The sequence below is a fragment of the Theropithecus gelada genome, chromosome 14, assembly GCF_003255815.1.
Source record: "Theropithecus gelada isolate Dixy chromosome 14, Tgel_1.0, whole genome shotgun sequence".
In the NCBI taxonomy this organism is placed as follows: domain Eukaryota; kingdom Metazoa; phylum Chordata; class Mammalia; order Primates; family Cercopithecidae; genus Theropithecus; species Theropithecus gelada.
The window spans coordinates 75,213,542-75,230,187 of NC_037682.1; the positions used below are offsets into that span (position 1 = coordinate 75,213,542).

At 39.3% G+C, this 16,646-nt stretch overlaps 1 protein-coding gene across 4 annotated transcripts in view; it reads left to right on the forward strand.

Annotated features, from left to right (window-relative positions):
• The first annotated feature begins 416 nt into the window (after positions 1-416).
• PCF11 (PCF11, cleavage and polyadenylation factor subunit) overlaps positions 417-16,646 on the forward strand; it is a 29,184-nt gene continuing 12,954 nt past the window's right edge. For 2 of the 4 annotated variants that reach the window (XM_025355701.1, XM_025355702.1), the window contains exons 1-9: positions 417-1,054; positions 4,730-4,855; positions 7,075-7,263; positions 7,648-7,842; positions 9,041-10,155; positions 10,565-10,748; positions 10,852-11,335; positions 11,869-13,436; positions 15,281-15,377. In XM_025355701.1, the coding sequence (XP_025211486.1) occupies positions 863-1,054; positions 4,730-4,855; positions 7,075-7,263; positions 7,648-7,842; positions 9,041-10,155; positions 10,565-10,748; positions 10,852-11,335; positions 11,869-13,436; positions 15,281-15,377 (4,150 nt within the window). In that variant the 5' untranslated portion in view covers positions 417-862. The remainder of the gene's footprint in view (positions 1,055-4,729; positions 4,856-7,074; positions 7,264-7,647; positions 7,843-9,040; positions 10,156-10,564; positions 10,749-10,851; positions 11,336-11,868; positions 13,437-15,280; positions 15,378-16,646) is intronic. The other 2 variants (XM_025355703.1, XM_025355704.1) reach the window with 1 other exon arrangement.

Below are 16,646 nucleotides of genomic sequence, written 5' to 3' on the forward strand. Positions count from 1 at the left end.
CTCTCACTTTCCAGTTCCCAGAGGGGTAGCCGGCCCCGGCAGCTGGACCCTCCCAGGCACTCGAGAGCACCTGAGACGCTAACAGAGAGGGGGTGCGGTCGCAGAAAGCCTCCGCCCCCTCCAGCCCCCACCGTCGGTAGCAGCTACGGGGCAGGCGGGAGGAAAGATGATTGACAGGCCCGCTCAGTGGCTGGGAAGCTAGAGGGAGGGACGAAGAGGGGACGGCTGAGCCTTCTTCTTAAAGTGGTTGGGTTGGGCCTCGGGAACTGCCTTCCCCAGGCCTATTGGCTTCCCTGAATGGGTTGTTATGGTAACAAATGACCGAACAGTCCCTTATGAATCGGCCAATGAGAAGGGCCGTCTTTTCCAGCGCACCTCCGAGCCGTAGATGTTGCGAAAGTCCGGGTAGAGGCCGGAGAAGAAGGCGGTGCCAGGACGTCCTGCGGAAGGGCCGGGGGCGGGGCTCGTGACGTTACCGGGCCAGCCAATCACGCCTGGTTTTATCAGCGGCCCCGCCCTTTTACCGCACATTTCCCCTCCCCTAGTTCATTTCGCACGACGCAGCGGTTGGGAACACAGACATTTTCGGAGCTGGAGCCGCCACTGCCGCCGCCATTTTGTGTCTGTGGAGAAAGAAGCTTCTGTGGCGGCTGGAAGTGGACGGAGATCACCCGCGAGACGGCGGCGTTTCATACCCGAGGTTCCCCCTGTGTCGTCCCCCATCCCCCCTCCGCGGTCAGCATGTGGTGAAGCCGGAGCCGCGAGAGATCCGGGGAGAGGAAGAGGAGTCGGAAGGGAGGCGGGGTATCCAGAGCGGCTTCAGCTTCAGCTGCGGCGGACCTCGGAGGGGGGCCGCGGCGCAATGTCAGAGCAGACGCCGGCCGAGGCCGGTGCTGCGGGGGCCCGGGAGGACGCCTGTCGGGATTATCAGTCATCGCTCGAAGACCTGACCTTCAATAGCAAGCCGCACATCAATATGCTGACCATTCTAGCCGAGGAGAACCTGCCCTTCGCCAAGGAGATCGTCTCTCTCATCGAGGCCCAAACCGCCAAGGTTTTTATACACCCCGCAGCCTCCTATTCTTCTAATACTCCCTGATTTTAGTGTCAGCCTCATCCCAGGTCTCGCTTCCATCCCAAGGGGGACAGTGTTCCTTCTCTCCAACCCCCCACCCCCCTCCAACTCAGGCTCGGTCTTTGGCCCAGGCTTGGAGCATGGGCCTCTCGGGGGGAGGGAGTGGGGAGGATAAAGGGTGGAGTCCCACTTCCGCTTACCAACTCCCTTTTTAGGCCACCGCATTGTATATCCCGACACACACACGCTTTGAATAGAGCCCTTTTGGGTGGGGGAGACTTAAAGGCAGTTTGTGGTTTGGGGAAGTAAGAGTTAACATAAGCCATTTTAATCCCCTGGGAAGTGGGAGAGTGGGTCTCCCATTTTCCCCCAGCAACCTTTTTGGTAATTGTGTTCTGTGGGTTGGAAGGAGGTGAAGGGGGACCTGGGAGCGAGCTGTTGGTGGGTGGGAATAGGGATTTGGCCCCGAGTGGAGCAGCCGCCTGTTAGGAGCCCAACATGGCGCCTGAAAAGCACATGATGCGAAAGGGAAGAGAGGAGAATCCATTCCCTGCCAGCCAGGCAGCTGCTCACACCCGTCAGCCCCATTTTGGGGTGGGGGCGGCTAGATAAAACTTTTATTCTCCTATTGGAGGGTCTAATTTGTCCCAAAATAGGGGCAAGTGGGGTTGAGGGTGGGGTTTGGGTGGGGGGAGGAGATCTTATCCAACCTGTAGGTGGAGAACTGGCCCAGAGGGTAACAAGTACTTGCAGTTTCTCTGAAAAGTTCAGTCCCTCCTCCTCTTCCTTTTCTCTTTTTTTCTCCCTTCCCTGATAGCGAAGGAGTGTTTTTCTTTACCCCTTGACAGAAGTGGTCCTCTGCCACCTTATATTTCCCTGTAGTCCTCCTCTTATGTGGATTCATATGGGAGCGATATGTCATTTAAGTAAAGTTACTGTTAAACTTAGTTACAATGAGTTTTAATAGCGTCCCAGTGCTACATTTTATTTTTCAAGCTTGTACCTACGGTTTAGTTTTTTCTAGTTGTTAGTGATTGCAATTATCAGGATGAGCCTCCTTTTAGCAGAGTGAACCCCTTTTTAAAGGCCACTTTAACAACAACCACCAATATATTGTTTAGAGACGGTTTCTGTCTAGTGTAAAACTGAGTGGTCTGACTCTAATAAATGGTTTTGAAATGTGTGACTGGTATTATAAAATTTGTGAATAAAACATATAAAATATGTATTTGTCTTTTTTATTTACCTTTGTAAGGTGTAGAATCTGTTTCCAAGACTTATTTTTATCTACGTGGTTGTGTGTTTTAAACAAAAGTCTTTAAGTGACTTGGGTTCATTCTTCTTTAGGTTCCATCCACTCTTTTGGGTAAACCTCCTCACAAGATACACGGTTTCAGGTGGTCCTTTCATACTTTAAAGAGGACGAAAAGGAAGGTTTTTTTCCTTTTTTCTTTTAAGGGCCTCAACAAGTTTATCATGCTCAGTGTGACAGCTAAAATACAAGTTTTCGTTCACTTTTTCCTGTGAATGTGTATGTAAAACAGCTATTTTTTTTTAAAGTATGAGATTTAAAAAGGAAGCATTCCTCATACTCAACATGCTTTTTATTGATACCACAAACATCTTGGACATGAAAACTTAGTTTTTGCCTTGTTGAAGGCTTAACTTGACATTAAATGCCTTAAAGCACTCATGTTTTTAAGGCAAAAACATTGAGTTTTAAAATTAATTACCTCGTATCTTGGGATTTAATATTCCACAGCGCCTAATATTGAGCAGCTCAGGTTGTCACTCAAAAGAACAGTTTCCTTGCTGGTTTTTAATGGATCCAGAAGACCTTCGAGGACCGAAAACTAAATGCTGAATATAGTGACCACATAAAACTTGTGTTTGTATATCGCTACACAGTGATGAAAATAGATGGGCTATTTGCTGGTAAAAGACTGAAATTTTGGGGGCACACGTTTCCTGCTTATTTTTGTAAAGCCAGATTGAGGAAAAGATGTAAAAGGCACTTTGGGGAAACTATCTTAATCCTGGTTGGGATCGAGGGTGAGGGGAGGGATTTTCCGTTATTTGGTAGCAAACTGGCCTGGTTTTGTGTTTTGGAGGTGAATGTTTGTGTCCTTATTCTTTAGCTTCTCTGCGTTACTAAAGGATTCACACTTAATTTGACTCCTCCCAGGAGAGAGCAGTAGCAAAAAATAATACATATAAGGACTTCACTTGTACAATAAAAAATTAGCCTACTTAACAGACTGGTGTTAAAGAGAGCCTGTTTATCTTCATAAGTACCATAATGACTAAAGTGGTGTAAAACATGACATGGTAAGGTAAAGACACAGCGGTAAACCATTTGACATGTTCGTACTTAATATAGTTGACCCACATGCAGTGGGTGAACCCTTTTATTGGACAGTACTTTAAAAGAAAGTTTTCATAAAGTTATTCAAAGGTTTCCTTAGCCAACTTTTGGTCGTAAAGGTGTTATCAGAAGCAAGAGCATTTCCACACACTTGTATGGGCAATTGGTTTTATTAAATATGGCATTGTGTACTCCAGAACTGTGAGCCTACCCTAGCTTCAGGCCTTCAGGCAGCTATGGGTAAGTGTTATCAGGGTTAAGATTCCTATACACGTGGGGTGGGTAAATGGGGATAACCTAAGTTTTTTGTTTTGTATTTAAAAAATCATGGGTACTCCTTTGGAGTCAGAGTTAAGACTATTATGGTGTGTCTTAATGCTCCTCAACAAGTCTGTGAACCTGCTGATGCTTTCTGGAAGCTTGCTGTGCCTTCTAAAAGCCAGTGGTGGGTAGGCATTGCCGTTGAACTGGGGCAACATTTCTTTACTTTGGAAAGGGCCACCTGTATATCAGCATCACCACACTGGCTCTGCACAAATTTATAACCCCTGGTTTGTGCATGTCAGAGGAAACTATCGGCGGAGAGTCCAGGCTGTGAAGAAAATCTTCAGGACAAATCCTGGTTTCCAGAGTCAAGTTCAACCTGATTTACATGATTCAGCGGCTGCTCCATCCAGTTTTTCTTGTCTGAGTAACAAACTTGCAACTTCCTGCATGTTGTTGTGCAAGTTTCAGTGTTTTGCCATTGACTTCCTAGGTGAAGTGTTTTTAATTTTTGTTCATTTGGATTATAGAGAAGTAATCCTAGTGATTTTACAGGTAACAAAAGCTTCATAGACTTGAACATATAAAATATGCCTATGGAAATTAGTTTCTACAAGAGGTCTAAAAACTGCTTTGAGTGTAGGCACACCATTGTAAATTAATATGGGTCCCAAAACTGACACTTGGATTACATAAAGTAATTTTCCCTCGCCTCCTCTTTATTTTTGTCACTTAAAACACAGGTCTTTTTACCACATGAACTTGAAATTTCATTGAATGTTAAATGAGTATATTAGGGATTACAGCTGTTGTTCATCCTGGTAATTCTGAGCTTTTGTGTGCTCAACTAAGGATTGTAAGAGTTGAGAACTTGATTGAACACTTAAGTTTCATAAAGATTACTTCAAAAGTATTTAGTATCAACAAAAATAGAGGTCTGTATTGTAGGTTTAAAAACTCACTTTTAAAAGTAATTATTTGGTGGTAATTCATTATACTAAACTTCTCAGTTTCTTTTTATTCAGGCTCCTTCCTCAGAGAAGCTTCCTGTTATGTACCTTATGGATTCTATTGTGAAAAACGTTGGAAGAGAGTATCTCACTGCCTTTACTAAAAATCTAGTTGCAACATTTATTTGTGTGTTTGAAAAGGTACATACGCATTTAGAAACATTTGTGTTTTTAAAAAAAATGTGTTCCTGATTAAATAAATACTTGCTTTGTGTTGGGTTTTCTTGGGTGGTGAAATGTTTTATACTTTTGGACATTTATCGTTAGTACCATTTCAAAGAAAGAGGCTGAAGTTAATGTTTTATGTTAGATTTTTAGAACAGATTCTAGTTTACATTGTCCATTTAAGAATAGATGGATTTGCTTTTAGAATTGTGCTTTTTAAAAAAATTGAGTTTGTTCATTGAACATCTGTTTCATCACTTATAAACCAGGCAAAAAGATCTGAAATCATCAAGAGTAATTAAAATTTCATTGTTTAAATTTCTGGTGTTAGGTAGGATGTTGACTGTTCTCTGGGGGAAAAAAAGCATAATCCCTCAGTGTCTCAACCTGTGATTGGTTCCTGAAACTTCTGTGTTTTTTTGTTTTGTTTTCTGGAAATGTTTACTCTTTTGTTACATTGTTCAAGTATGTTTTAGGTGAATGTTGTTGGTATGTGTCAATGGTGGACCAGTTAATTGCTATAGGTTATTCTGGAAATACTTTTCCCTCCACCTTAGTGTTCAGAAATTAGGCTTATTTTTCATATCTAGAGATTGTAAATTTCTTCCATAACATTGTAACATATGTGGTGGTTTGGTTACAGCAGTATTATGTTGAGGAAGACAAGGGATTTGCTGAGGTAATTCTCTGCCTGTCAGGCTGTATCTTTCACATTGAGCAAAAAGGCACTTATGAGATATTTAGGTTTAAAGATTGTTTCCTAATGACAGTATTTGGTGGTAGTTATATTTTAGTAGATGAACACCTGTGTGTCAGTTGTCAGATTTGTAGAATTGGAATTTTTTTTGGAAGAACTATTATTAGATTTTACATGTTTATTAGAAAATAGGTAGTTGTTATTTGAGAAATGTTTTTAAGTTCTTAGAGAAAAGAAATAGTATATATAGAAGAAATTTGGAAAGCTCCATATCAGATAGCATTAAAATGCTTGTTAATAGAATATTGTAGACATTTGCTGAATACTGCTAACCAGAGGCTATAGTCTTAAGGAGAAGCTTAACCAACCTCTTGGTTTCAGTTTCAGTATGTTCAAATTCACTTGGGTGTTTGGTAGCATACCTTTACTGAATCTAAGTGGGCATTAACATGACAATTGATTAAAATGACCTTATAATAAATAATTATATGAAGACTTAAAATATAGTTAAGGCTTTACTGTCTGTTGTAATGTTGAAAATGTAACTCAGTTTTCACAAGTCCTAGGTTTCTTGATGGTGAATTTTCTTTCTTTTTCTTTTTTTTTTTTTTGAGATGGAGTTTTGCTCTTGTTGCCCACGCTGGAGTGCAATGGCGCCATCTCGGCTCACTGCAACCTCCGCCTTCCAGGTTCAAATGATTCTCCTGCCTCAGCCTCTGGAGTAGCTGGGATTACAGGCATGAGACATCATGCCTGGCTAATTTTGTATTTTTAGTAAAGAAGGGGTTTCACCATGTTGGTCAGGCTGGTCTTGAACTCCTGACCTCAGGTGATCCACCTGTCTCGGCCTCTCAAAGTGTTGGAATTACAGACGTGAGCCACCGTGCCTGGCAGTGGCAGATTTTCTAAAAATTGTTAGGCCATCACAAACGTGAACAGATAAGTTATTTAAAACTAAGGCTTATCAGTGGTTAAGATTTTGTAAATTTCAGTTGTTAAAGTGCTTTCCATACCACAATAACTTATTCCTAGGTACCCAACCATACAGTATTGCTGAGCATTGGTTAGTGAGATAGTTTTGCCTTAATTTTAACTTTGTACTACTATGTAAATAATTTAAAACATTTAAGCCATCAGGTAATCAATTTTTCTAGTAGTTTTATATTTTTTAGTTTTATATTTTCTAGTTGTTTTATATTTTTTTCCAGAGTAAGAGTAATGTTAGGAATATTATACTACGCTCTAAGATGTGGAAATGTTTTGTATATAGAAAGGCTCGCCTGGTTGGTTGCTTGCATGAAGGCTAGGTGAAAATGGCTTTAATTATTCTGTTTTTGAAGGAGAAATGCACCTTTAATAAATTATTACTGTTGAATATACTTACCAATGGGTAGTACAGTTCTATATGTGAAGTAGAGCAGATTTATATAACTTACATTTAATATAGAAAATATTCTATAGTAACTTAACAAGCCATAGAATTGTTCTGTTGTTCTAGGTGGATGAAAATACTAGGAAAAGTTTATTTAAGTTACGTTCCACATGGGATGAAATATTCCCTTTGAAGAAACTTTATGCCCTGGATGTCAGAGTCAATTCATTAGATCCTGCTTGGCCTATTAAACCTCTACCCCCCAATGTGAATACGTCTAGCATCCATGTGAATCCTAAATTTTTAAATAAATCGGTAAGTTTTAATATGAATAGTATGTAACATGCTTTTAAGTATCACATTTTGAATTCTTTTAGAGAACTTAATGCCAGAAAGCCAAAATAGAATATAGTGAATCGGTTCAATTTGAAAAAAAAATAATATGTATATATTTGGAATTTTTATTTAGAAATGTATTCACCTTGTTTAGGTATTATGTAACATTTAATTTGGCTTTTAAATTCCTGATAAGTTTTCTGTGTGATATTTAGGAATTTGGATAATTATTAAAGAGTTAAATTCTGTGTGATATTTAGGAATTTGGATAATTATTGAGAGTTAAACTGATAATTTTTATTTACTCCCTAGCTTCCTTTTTAGCTGATGTATTTTTCTTAAACAAATTGTCTTTTCTTATAGCCCGAGGAGCCTTCAACACCTGGTACAGTGGTCAGTTCCCCTAGCATCTCCACTCCTCCAATTGTTCCTGATATACAAAAGAATCTTACACAAGAACAACTAATAAGGCAGCAGTTACTGGCAAAGCAAAAACAGTTGTTAGAACTTCAGCAGAAAAAGCTGGAGCTTGAGCTAGAGCAAGCTAAGGCACAACTGGTAAGTAAGGGAGATTGGCATTTTAAATATTTTAAACCTGTGTAACAATAGAGAAGTAATGTTTATGTTTGAATTTTATTAATGTTACTTTTATTAGTAGTGTACTCTTTTAACTTTTTTTTTTTTAACAAATCATAGTATATTTATTAGATAATACTTTTATATCTTTATTGTAAAATTCACTTGGTTAAAAACCACATAGGCCAGGTGCAGTGGATCATGCCTGTAATCCCAACACTTTGGAAGTCTGAGGTGGGAGGATTGCTTGATTTTAGGAGTTTGAGGCCAGCCTGGGCAACATAGTGAGGCCCTACCAAACAAAAAAAATTAGCCAGGTATGGTAGTGCATGCTTGTGGTCCCAGCTACTTGAGAGGCTGAGTTGGCAGGATCACTTAAGGCTGCAGTGAGATATGATTGCTTCACTGCACTCTAGCCTGAGTGACAGAGCAAGACCCTGTCTCAAGAAAACCCCCCAAAACAAAAAACTACACTATTTCCTCCAAATAGTTTTCTGTTAGATTGCCATCTTATAAATTAGCATCTTAGTTTTGTTTGATCATTACATTATGTGGACTTAATATTTCAGTCCCAAGATGGTAGGCATGTTGTGGCAAATATTTCTGCATAGTCTTCAATGTTTTATGAGCTTATACTTCATGAGCAGAAATGACAAAATTAAAGAGGCCAGGAAGATTATATATTTCGACACATGAAATGACTTTATACTAAGTTATTTTGCTTAGCATCTGAGCTTATTCGACAGTGAGGTACAGGAAGGCAGAATTTTATAAGTTCATTAATAGCACCACTTTGGGAGAAACTAAATTTTAGGACTTAGAATTTAGCTGAAATGACTCTGATTCTTGTGCAGCTGGAGTATAGTGATTTAGCAATTACTTAGGAGCAGTATGGCTCAGAATCCTGAATAATTAGAAAGAGAAACAATTTTTTTTCATTCTATTTAGAGATTATATTATAAAATCTCAAAAAATACTAGTAAGAAATAATGGGCAACTTAAATCATGGACTTTTTCTTTTCATTGTAATCTCAATTTATACATTAGACGTGTACAATTTAAATATAGTGTTGAGTAAATATATTTATTGAATAAAGCATTATATTCTTCAGTTGTTTGCAATTTCTTGACAATCTTCATGTTTCACAGTGTTGACATGAACATTTATTTTGTGTTTTAGGCAGTTTCTCTTAGTGTTCAGCAGGAAACATCCAATTTAGGTCCTGGATCTGCACCATCTAAATTACATGTTTCACAGATTCCCCCTATGGCAGTTAAAGCTCCTCATCAGGTTCCTGTGCAATCTGAGAAAAGCCGTCCAGGACCATCCTTACAAATTCAGGATGTGAAAGGAACTAACCGGGATCCTCGTCTGAACAGGATAAGCCAACATTCTCATGGAAAAGATCAAAGTCACAGGAAAGAATTTCTAATGAACACATTAAACCAGTCTGATATTAAGACAAGTAAAACTATACCCTCTGAAAAACTAAATTCATCCAAGCAAGAAAAAAGTAAATCAGGTGAAAAAATAACCAAGAAAGAACTTGAACAATTAGATTCTAAATCGAAATCGAAATCGAAATCACCATCACCTTTGAAAAACAAATTGTCTCACACAAAAGACTTGAAAAATCAAGAATCAGAAAGTATGAGGTTGTCTGATATGAACAAGAGAGACCCAAGATTAAAAAAACATCTTCAGGATAAGACTGATGGCAAAGACGATGATGTGAAAGAGAAGAGAAAAACTGCAGAAAAAAAGGATAAAGATGAGCACATGAAGTCATCCGAACACAGAGTGGCTGGAAGTAGAAATAAAATCATAAATGGCATTGTACAAAAACAGGATACAATAACAGAAGAGTCAGAAAAACAGGGGACAAAACCAGGGAGATCGAGTACTAGAAAGCGATCAAGATCTCGATCACCCAAGTCTAGGTCACCAATTATACATTCCCCAAAGAGAAGAGATAGGCGGTCACCCAAACGAAGGCAAAGAAGTATATCTCCAACATCGACACCTAAAGCTGGAAAGATTCGCCAATCTGGAGTTAAGCAGTCACATATGGAAGAGTTTACACCACCTTCTAGGGAAGACAGAAATGCTAAGAGAAGTACTAAACAGGATATTCGGGATCCAAGGCGAATGAAAAAGACTGAAGAGGAGCGGCCACAAGAAACTACAAATCAGCATTCTACAAAGTCAGGCACTGAACCAAAGGAGAATGTAGAAAACTGGCAAAGTTCCAAGTCTGCCAAAAGATGGAAATCTGGTTGGGAAGAAAATAAAAGGTATGATGTTAACATTTTAAGTCAAGTGTAATAGTGTATATGTGTCAAAAATAGTGTTAATTTAAAAATTGGAAAATGTTTATTGGGTGCTGTTAGTACTTTTTTCCATCTAATTCTTACATCTCTGTGGGTTAAATACTATTATTATTTCTATTTTACAGATAAGGAAACTGAAGTTTAGAAAGGTTAACTAATCTACCTAACGCTGCAGTCCAGGACATGCAAGAGTCAGAATTCATATCTGTTTTTGCTGATTGCATATTTCATGCTCTTAATCATTTAATTAATTACTTTTTGTGGTTACATATGCCCATTTTAACCATATCCTTTTGAAAAGAATCTTTAAATATGGTCCTGAGTATTATTTTAAAAAACATTTCAAAGTAACATACTGCTTTTATGGTTTCAGCTTACAGCAGGTTGATGAACATAGTAAACCTCCTCATCTGAGGCATAGGGAGAGCTGGTCAAGCACTAAAGGAATTTTATCGCCTCGAGCCCCAAAGCAGCAACAGCATCGATTAAGTGTAGATGCCAATCTTCAGATTCCTAAAGAGTTAACTCTTGCAAGCAAAAGAGAATTACTTCAAAAGGTAGTTACTATGATTAATCCCATGTCATTATTCTCTTTTGTCTATTTTTTTGGTATTTTTTTATATTTAAAATATTTTATTTCCTTTTATCACCCCTATACAGACGAGTGAACGTTTAGCATCTGGTGAAATTACACAGGATGACTTCCTTGTTGTTGTGCATCAAATTCGACAGCTATTTCAGTATCAAGAAGGTAAACATAGATGCAATGTACGGGATAGTCCTACAGAAGAAAATAAAGGTGGATTAAAAAAGAAACCTCTCTTATCTGATGCTGAATTAACCTACTATGAACATAAAGCAAAACTGAAAAGGACACAGGTTCAGCATTCATTTCCAAGACTTGATCTCTTAGATCCTGATATTTTTGACTACCCTTTGACTGATGCCTTGTTGTCTGGAATAGAATGTGAGCCATCCAAAAGTAAACATGCAAGTAGGAATAGTGGAGCACAGTTTGACAGAAAAGAACAATTTAGTGAAAGAGCAAGACGTCTTTCTCCTATATCTGGGAGTCGTACTTATGCTGAGAATCTTTCACCCCATGAGGGCCGGAGAAGACATGACGAGCAAGTCTCTGCTAAAGGTAGAAAAAGTTAAATCAGATTATGCCTATTGAATCACACAGCAGTGAAGGGAAAATGAACAAGCTAAGTGGGGATGGATTTTTGTGACTGTTCAGAGTACCATTTTTTTCCCATTTATTTTGTTACTTTTTTCCCTTTAAGGAAAGGGAAGGGAAGAGAGCTAATATTTCTAAGGCCAGTTGTGTGTCAGGTACTTCATTAGGTTTTTTAAATATGTAATTTGATTTAATCCTCACAACAACACAACGAAGTATATATTCTCCCCATTTTACAGAGAGGAAATAAAAGAGAGGTTAAATAACTTGCTCTCAAAATGAAATAATTAGTATGTTGATAGGATGGGAATTTTTTTGTGACTCGGTGTGTCTGACTCTAGAGGGCATCCTCTTATCTGCTGCTTTATGCTGTCTGTCTCTTCCTGCCCCTCTAATATAGTGAGATAGTTATATCTTTGGCTAAACATTTATATGAAAAGAGAAGATTTTAAGATAACTTTAGATTTAGTGAAAATAATTTTTTTCCTTTTTAAAAGGTGTGCGAGAAGAGCAGAGATCTCCATTCAATGATCGTTTTCCACTTAAGCGACCTCGATATGAAGATTCAGATAAACCATTTGTAGATAGCCCAGCATCAAGATTCGCCGGCCTGGATACAAATCAGCGACTTACAGCTTTAGCTGAAGACAGACCATTATTTGATGGACCTAGTAGGCCATCAGTAGCAAGAGATGGCCCAACCAAGATGATTTTTGAAGGACCTAATAAATTAAGCCCTCGAATTGATGGACCTCCCACACCAGCTTCTCTTCGGTTTGATGGGTCACCAGGACAAATGGGGGGAGGAGGCCCTTTGAGATTTGAAGGGCCACAAGGTCAGCTAGGAGGTGGGTGTCCTTTGAGATTTGAAGGTCCTCCAGGACCAGTGGGGACACCTCTGCGGTTTGAGGGCCCAATTGGTCAAGCAGGAGGAGGTGGTTTTCGGTTTGAAGGTTCCCCTGGTCTGAGGTTTGAGGGATCTGCAGGTGGTTTACGATTTGAGGGACCAGGGGGCCAGCCTGTGGGTGGTCTGAGGTTTGAGGGACATCGTGGTCAACCCGTGGGTGGTCTAAGGTTTGAGGGACCTCATGGTCAGCCTGTGGGTGGACTTAGATTTGATAATCCCCGAGGTCAGCCTGTAGGTGGACTTAGATTTGAAGGGGGTCATGGTCCATCAGGGGCTGCTATTAGGTTTGATGGACCTCATGGTCAGCCAGGAGGTGGAATCAGATTTGAGGGCCCTTTGCTACAGCAAGGAGTTGGAATGAGGTTTGAGGGCCCCCATGGTCAGTCAGTAGCTGGTCTGAGATTTGAGGGACAACATAATCAACTTGGTGGAAACCTTAGGTTTGAGGGTCCACATGGCCAACCAGGGGTTGGTATCAGGTTTGAAGGCCCTTTAGTCCAACAAGGAGGTGGAATGAGGTTTGAGGGTCCTTCTGTACCAGGAGGTGGCCTGAGAATTGAAGGGCCTCTGGGTCAAGGTGGTCCAAGATTTGAAGGTTGTCATGCTTTAAGGTTTGATGGGCAGCCAGGTCAGCCTTCACTCTTGCCAAGATTTGATGGATTACATGGTCAGCCAGGTCCTAGATTTGAAAGGACTCCTGGTCAGCCAGGCCCTCAGAGGTTTGATGGACCACCTGGACAGCAGGTTCAGCCCAGATTTGATGGTGTACCTCAAAGATTTGATGGTCCACAACATCAGCAGACATCAAGGTTTGATATTCCTCTTGGTCTTCAAGGCACAAGATTTGACAATCATCCTTCACAAAGGCTTGAATCAGTATCTTTCAATCAGACTGGTCCATATAATGATCCACCTGGCAATGCTTTTAATGCCCCATCTCAAGGACTGCAGTTCCAAAGACATGAACAAATATTTGATTCACCTCAAGGACCAAATTTTAATGGACCACATGGCCCTGGAAACCAGAGTTTCTCTAATCCACTTAACAGAGCTTCTGGACACTATTTTGATGAAAAAAATCTTCAGAGTTCTCAATTTGGAAACTTTGGCAATATACCTGCTCCAATGACAGTAGGAAATATTCAGGCATCTCAACAGGTAAGTCTGTTATTCTAAATTTGGGTTGTATGCAGATAACCATTTTTAAATCTTTCTAGAAAGATTTTCAGGACATAGTTTATTGTATAGATTGGAAAGAAGTTTTTAATGTACTCTAAAGCCACCTGCTAAGGAAGTGGACGTCTTTTGGGGATGAAATTTGCAGCTTAAATCCAAAATTGATTTTAGCTGTTTCAAACCCCCACCTTCAACTCTGCTTTTTTTTTTGTTTTGTTTTTGCTTTAAAGCTTTTGAAATATTACACAATTGTGTTTCATAGAGGTCTGCATTGTAGAACTGTTGGGCCCTGATGTGCTTTAAAGTAGCCATGGAACTGATTGCTTGGACTGTTCTTTAACCATGAATTTCATTAACCTGAGTTAAATAAGAAGATCAGATTTTGTCCATGCTTTCACAGTGTGCAATTTTTTTCTTTGTCCTGTTTTTCTACTTTTTACCACCTTTCCAGTCACTTCAGTTAAACACAATTGTTTGATATTAATGTCAACATAGCAAACTTAGTAGCAAATAGCCTTCCAAATACACTCTGGTTATGAAGCATGCAGTTACCTGTTGGTATTCTTTTACACTTGTTCTGTATACATTTTAAAATGCATACTGAAATAACTTTAAGGTAGTATGTTTACAATTTGTGATTAACTTGGTTGGTTTTGAATGACTACTTTTGCTTGCGTGCTGAAATTCTCCTGGGCCGAGTTTTATTTCTTTTCCAGGTGCTGACATTTTCTTACTAGGACAGATTTATTTTATAGTAGTAAGATTGTATGGAAGAAAATACAAAATAAGAAAGATTTTAAAAGCACATTAGGAACATTATTAATAGAAAGTAGTCCTTCTATTCATCTCTAATCGTATGAAAAAACAGTTGACCTGTCTAGATCTATTCTACTGTATACCCTTGAAAGAAATTGACACATACTCTAGAATGGTACTTAGTTTTGTTTCTACATTGCACAGAATTGGTGGGGTTTTTATTATGTGTACTCACCACCAAAAGTCCACATGTATACTGAAGAAGGATTATAAATGGACATTTATTTACATACCAGCAACATGTAGAAGTCCTGCCTCCCTCTGGACTGCAAATACCGTATTTGTCTGCCAGTGCAGTTCTTGCTCCATGGTTGTTCTATTTTTTAACATTCCCTTTGACATCTTTTACAAGACCTTTTACAGGATTACTTTGTAATGTAGCTATAACTGTACACAAAGATAATGGCCAAGCAGGATACTTACCTGCTTGGTAATTCAGATTGCTAATTAAAACAGGCTTTTGATATCTGGAAAACGGGCAAGGGTGAGGAGTTCTGGCCTCAGTTTTGCTCCTAACTAGCCCTTGTGATTGTGTATAGGTCATATTGCTCTATGTCAGTTCTTCTATTTGTGAAATAAGGGAAAGCACCAGCAAGGTAAAGTGACTTGTGTAAAGTAACACAGCTAGTTACCTTATGTTTGCGTGGTATCTTACATTTTCCTTTTTGAGGGTTTACTTTGCCTCTCTAGTAGGTACCTTAAACTTTTCAAAGAAGTTTTAACCCATTCTCAGTAACTTATACCTCAGTGAAACGGGTAAGGGAAGATTTTATTGTTCCTGTTTGTAGAAGACCTAGAAGTGAAGTGACACAGCCAAGTTACCTTTCTAAATCTTTATTTATTTATTTAGATTTACTTTTCTAAATCTAAAACTAACTAAATCTTTAGTTATCTTTCTTAATCTAAGCCAGGCCTTGTGACATCTATGAATATTTTTATGTAATTAGGATGTTCAAAGTTTTACTTGAAATGTAGAAAGTATGTTCTTAAAATTAAGGTTTTTCTTAAAGGTTCTGAGTGGTGTTGCTCAGCCAGTAGCTTTTGGTCAAGGACAACAGTTTTTACCAGTTCATCCACAAAATCCTGGATTTGTTCAGAATCCTTCAGGTATGTACTTTCTGAACTTTGTTTTTCAAAAGACAAATGATTATTGTTTTGTTGAATAGCTAACTTGGTGAATTTTAGGAAATGACAGTTTTGCAAAGGTATATTTAATTTAGAGAAATTTAATCTGGCTGACATATTTTTGTTCCTTTTCTAAGTTTATTTACATTGTGGATGACCCTATTTACAGCTAGAGATGGTTAGCGGGGACTTGTAGTCCACAGAACAGAGGGAAGGAAACCTATTGGGTGGAAACTGGGAGGTGGGAAGGAAGGTATGACATCTGTGTTGAGATAGAATGAAATAAATGACAAACCTCAGAAATCTCAATTATTTGATGTTTCGAGTACGTGTTATGATCCAGTAAAAATTTATTAAGTGAATACTGAGGATACTGCATTAAAAAGTTGATTAATTTTTATGTTTTTAATGGGCACTCAAACAGCAAAAAGTGGCTTTCCTAGCCAGGTTCACTGATAAGCATCTTTGTTACTATGGGGTGAGGCTTAGTACTAGATAAAAGGACTTTTAAAATGGATTTTAGTTTTATTTATTTATTTATTTATTTATGAGACAGAGTCTTGCTCTCTCACCCAGGCTGGAGTGCAGTGGTACAATCTTGCCTCACTGCAGCCTCTGCCTCCAGGGTTCAAGCAATTCTGTCTCAGCCTCCTGGGTAGCTGGGACTACAGGCGCGTGCCACCAGACCCGGCTAACTTGTATTTTTAGTAGAGACGGAGTTTCACCATCTTGGCCAGGCTGGTTTTGAGCTCCTGACCTCAACTGATCTGCCCCCTTCAGTCTCCCAAAGTGCTGAGATGGCAGGTGTGAGCCACCATGCCTGGCAGAATGAATTTTAGTTTTAATATGTGGTAAATGGGAAGTATATACATTAGTGATACTTGCTTTCATTTCTGAATCATTGAAACAGCTGTTTCAGAAACATGTTTTATTGTAGCGTTGAGTTAATCAGTTTACAGTAAATTTATGGAGTTTTCCAAAACTTCTGAAGTAATTAGGAAATCCTAGCCAATATCTTTTTTATACATTAGTTCTTTTTTTTTTTTTTTTTTTTGTTTTGAGACGGGATCTTGCTCTGTCACCCAGGCTGGAGTGCAGTGACATGATCTCGGCTCACTGCAAGCTCCGCCTCCCGGGTTCACGCCATTTTTCTGCCTCAGCCTCCCGAGTAGCTGGGACTACAGGCGCCTGCCACCGCGCCCGGCTAATTTTTTGTGTTTTCAGTAGAGACGGGGTTTCACCATGGTCTCG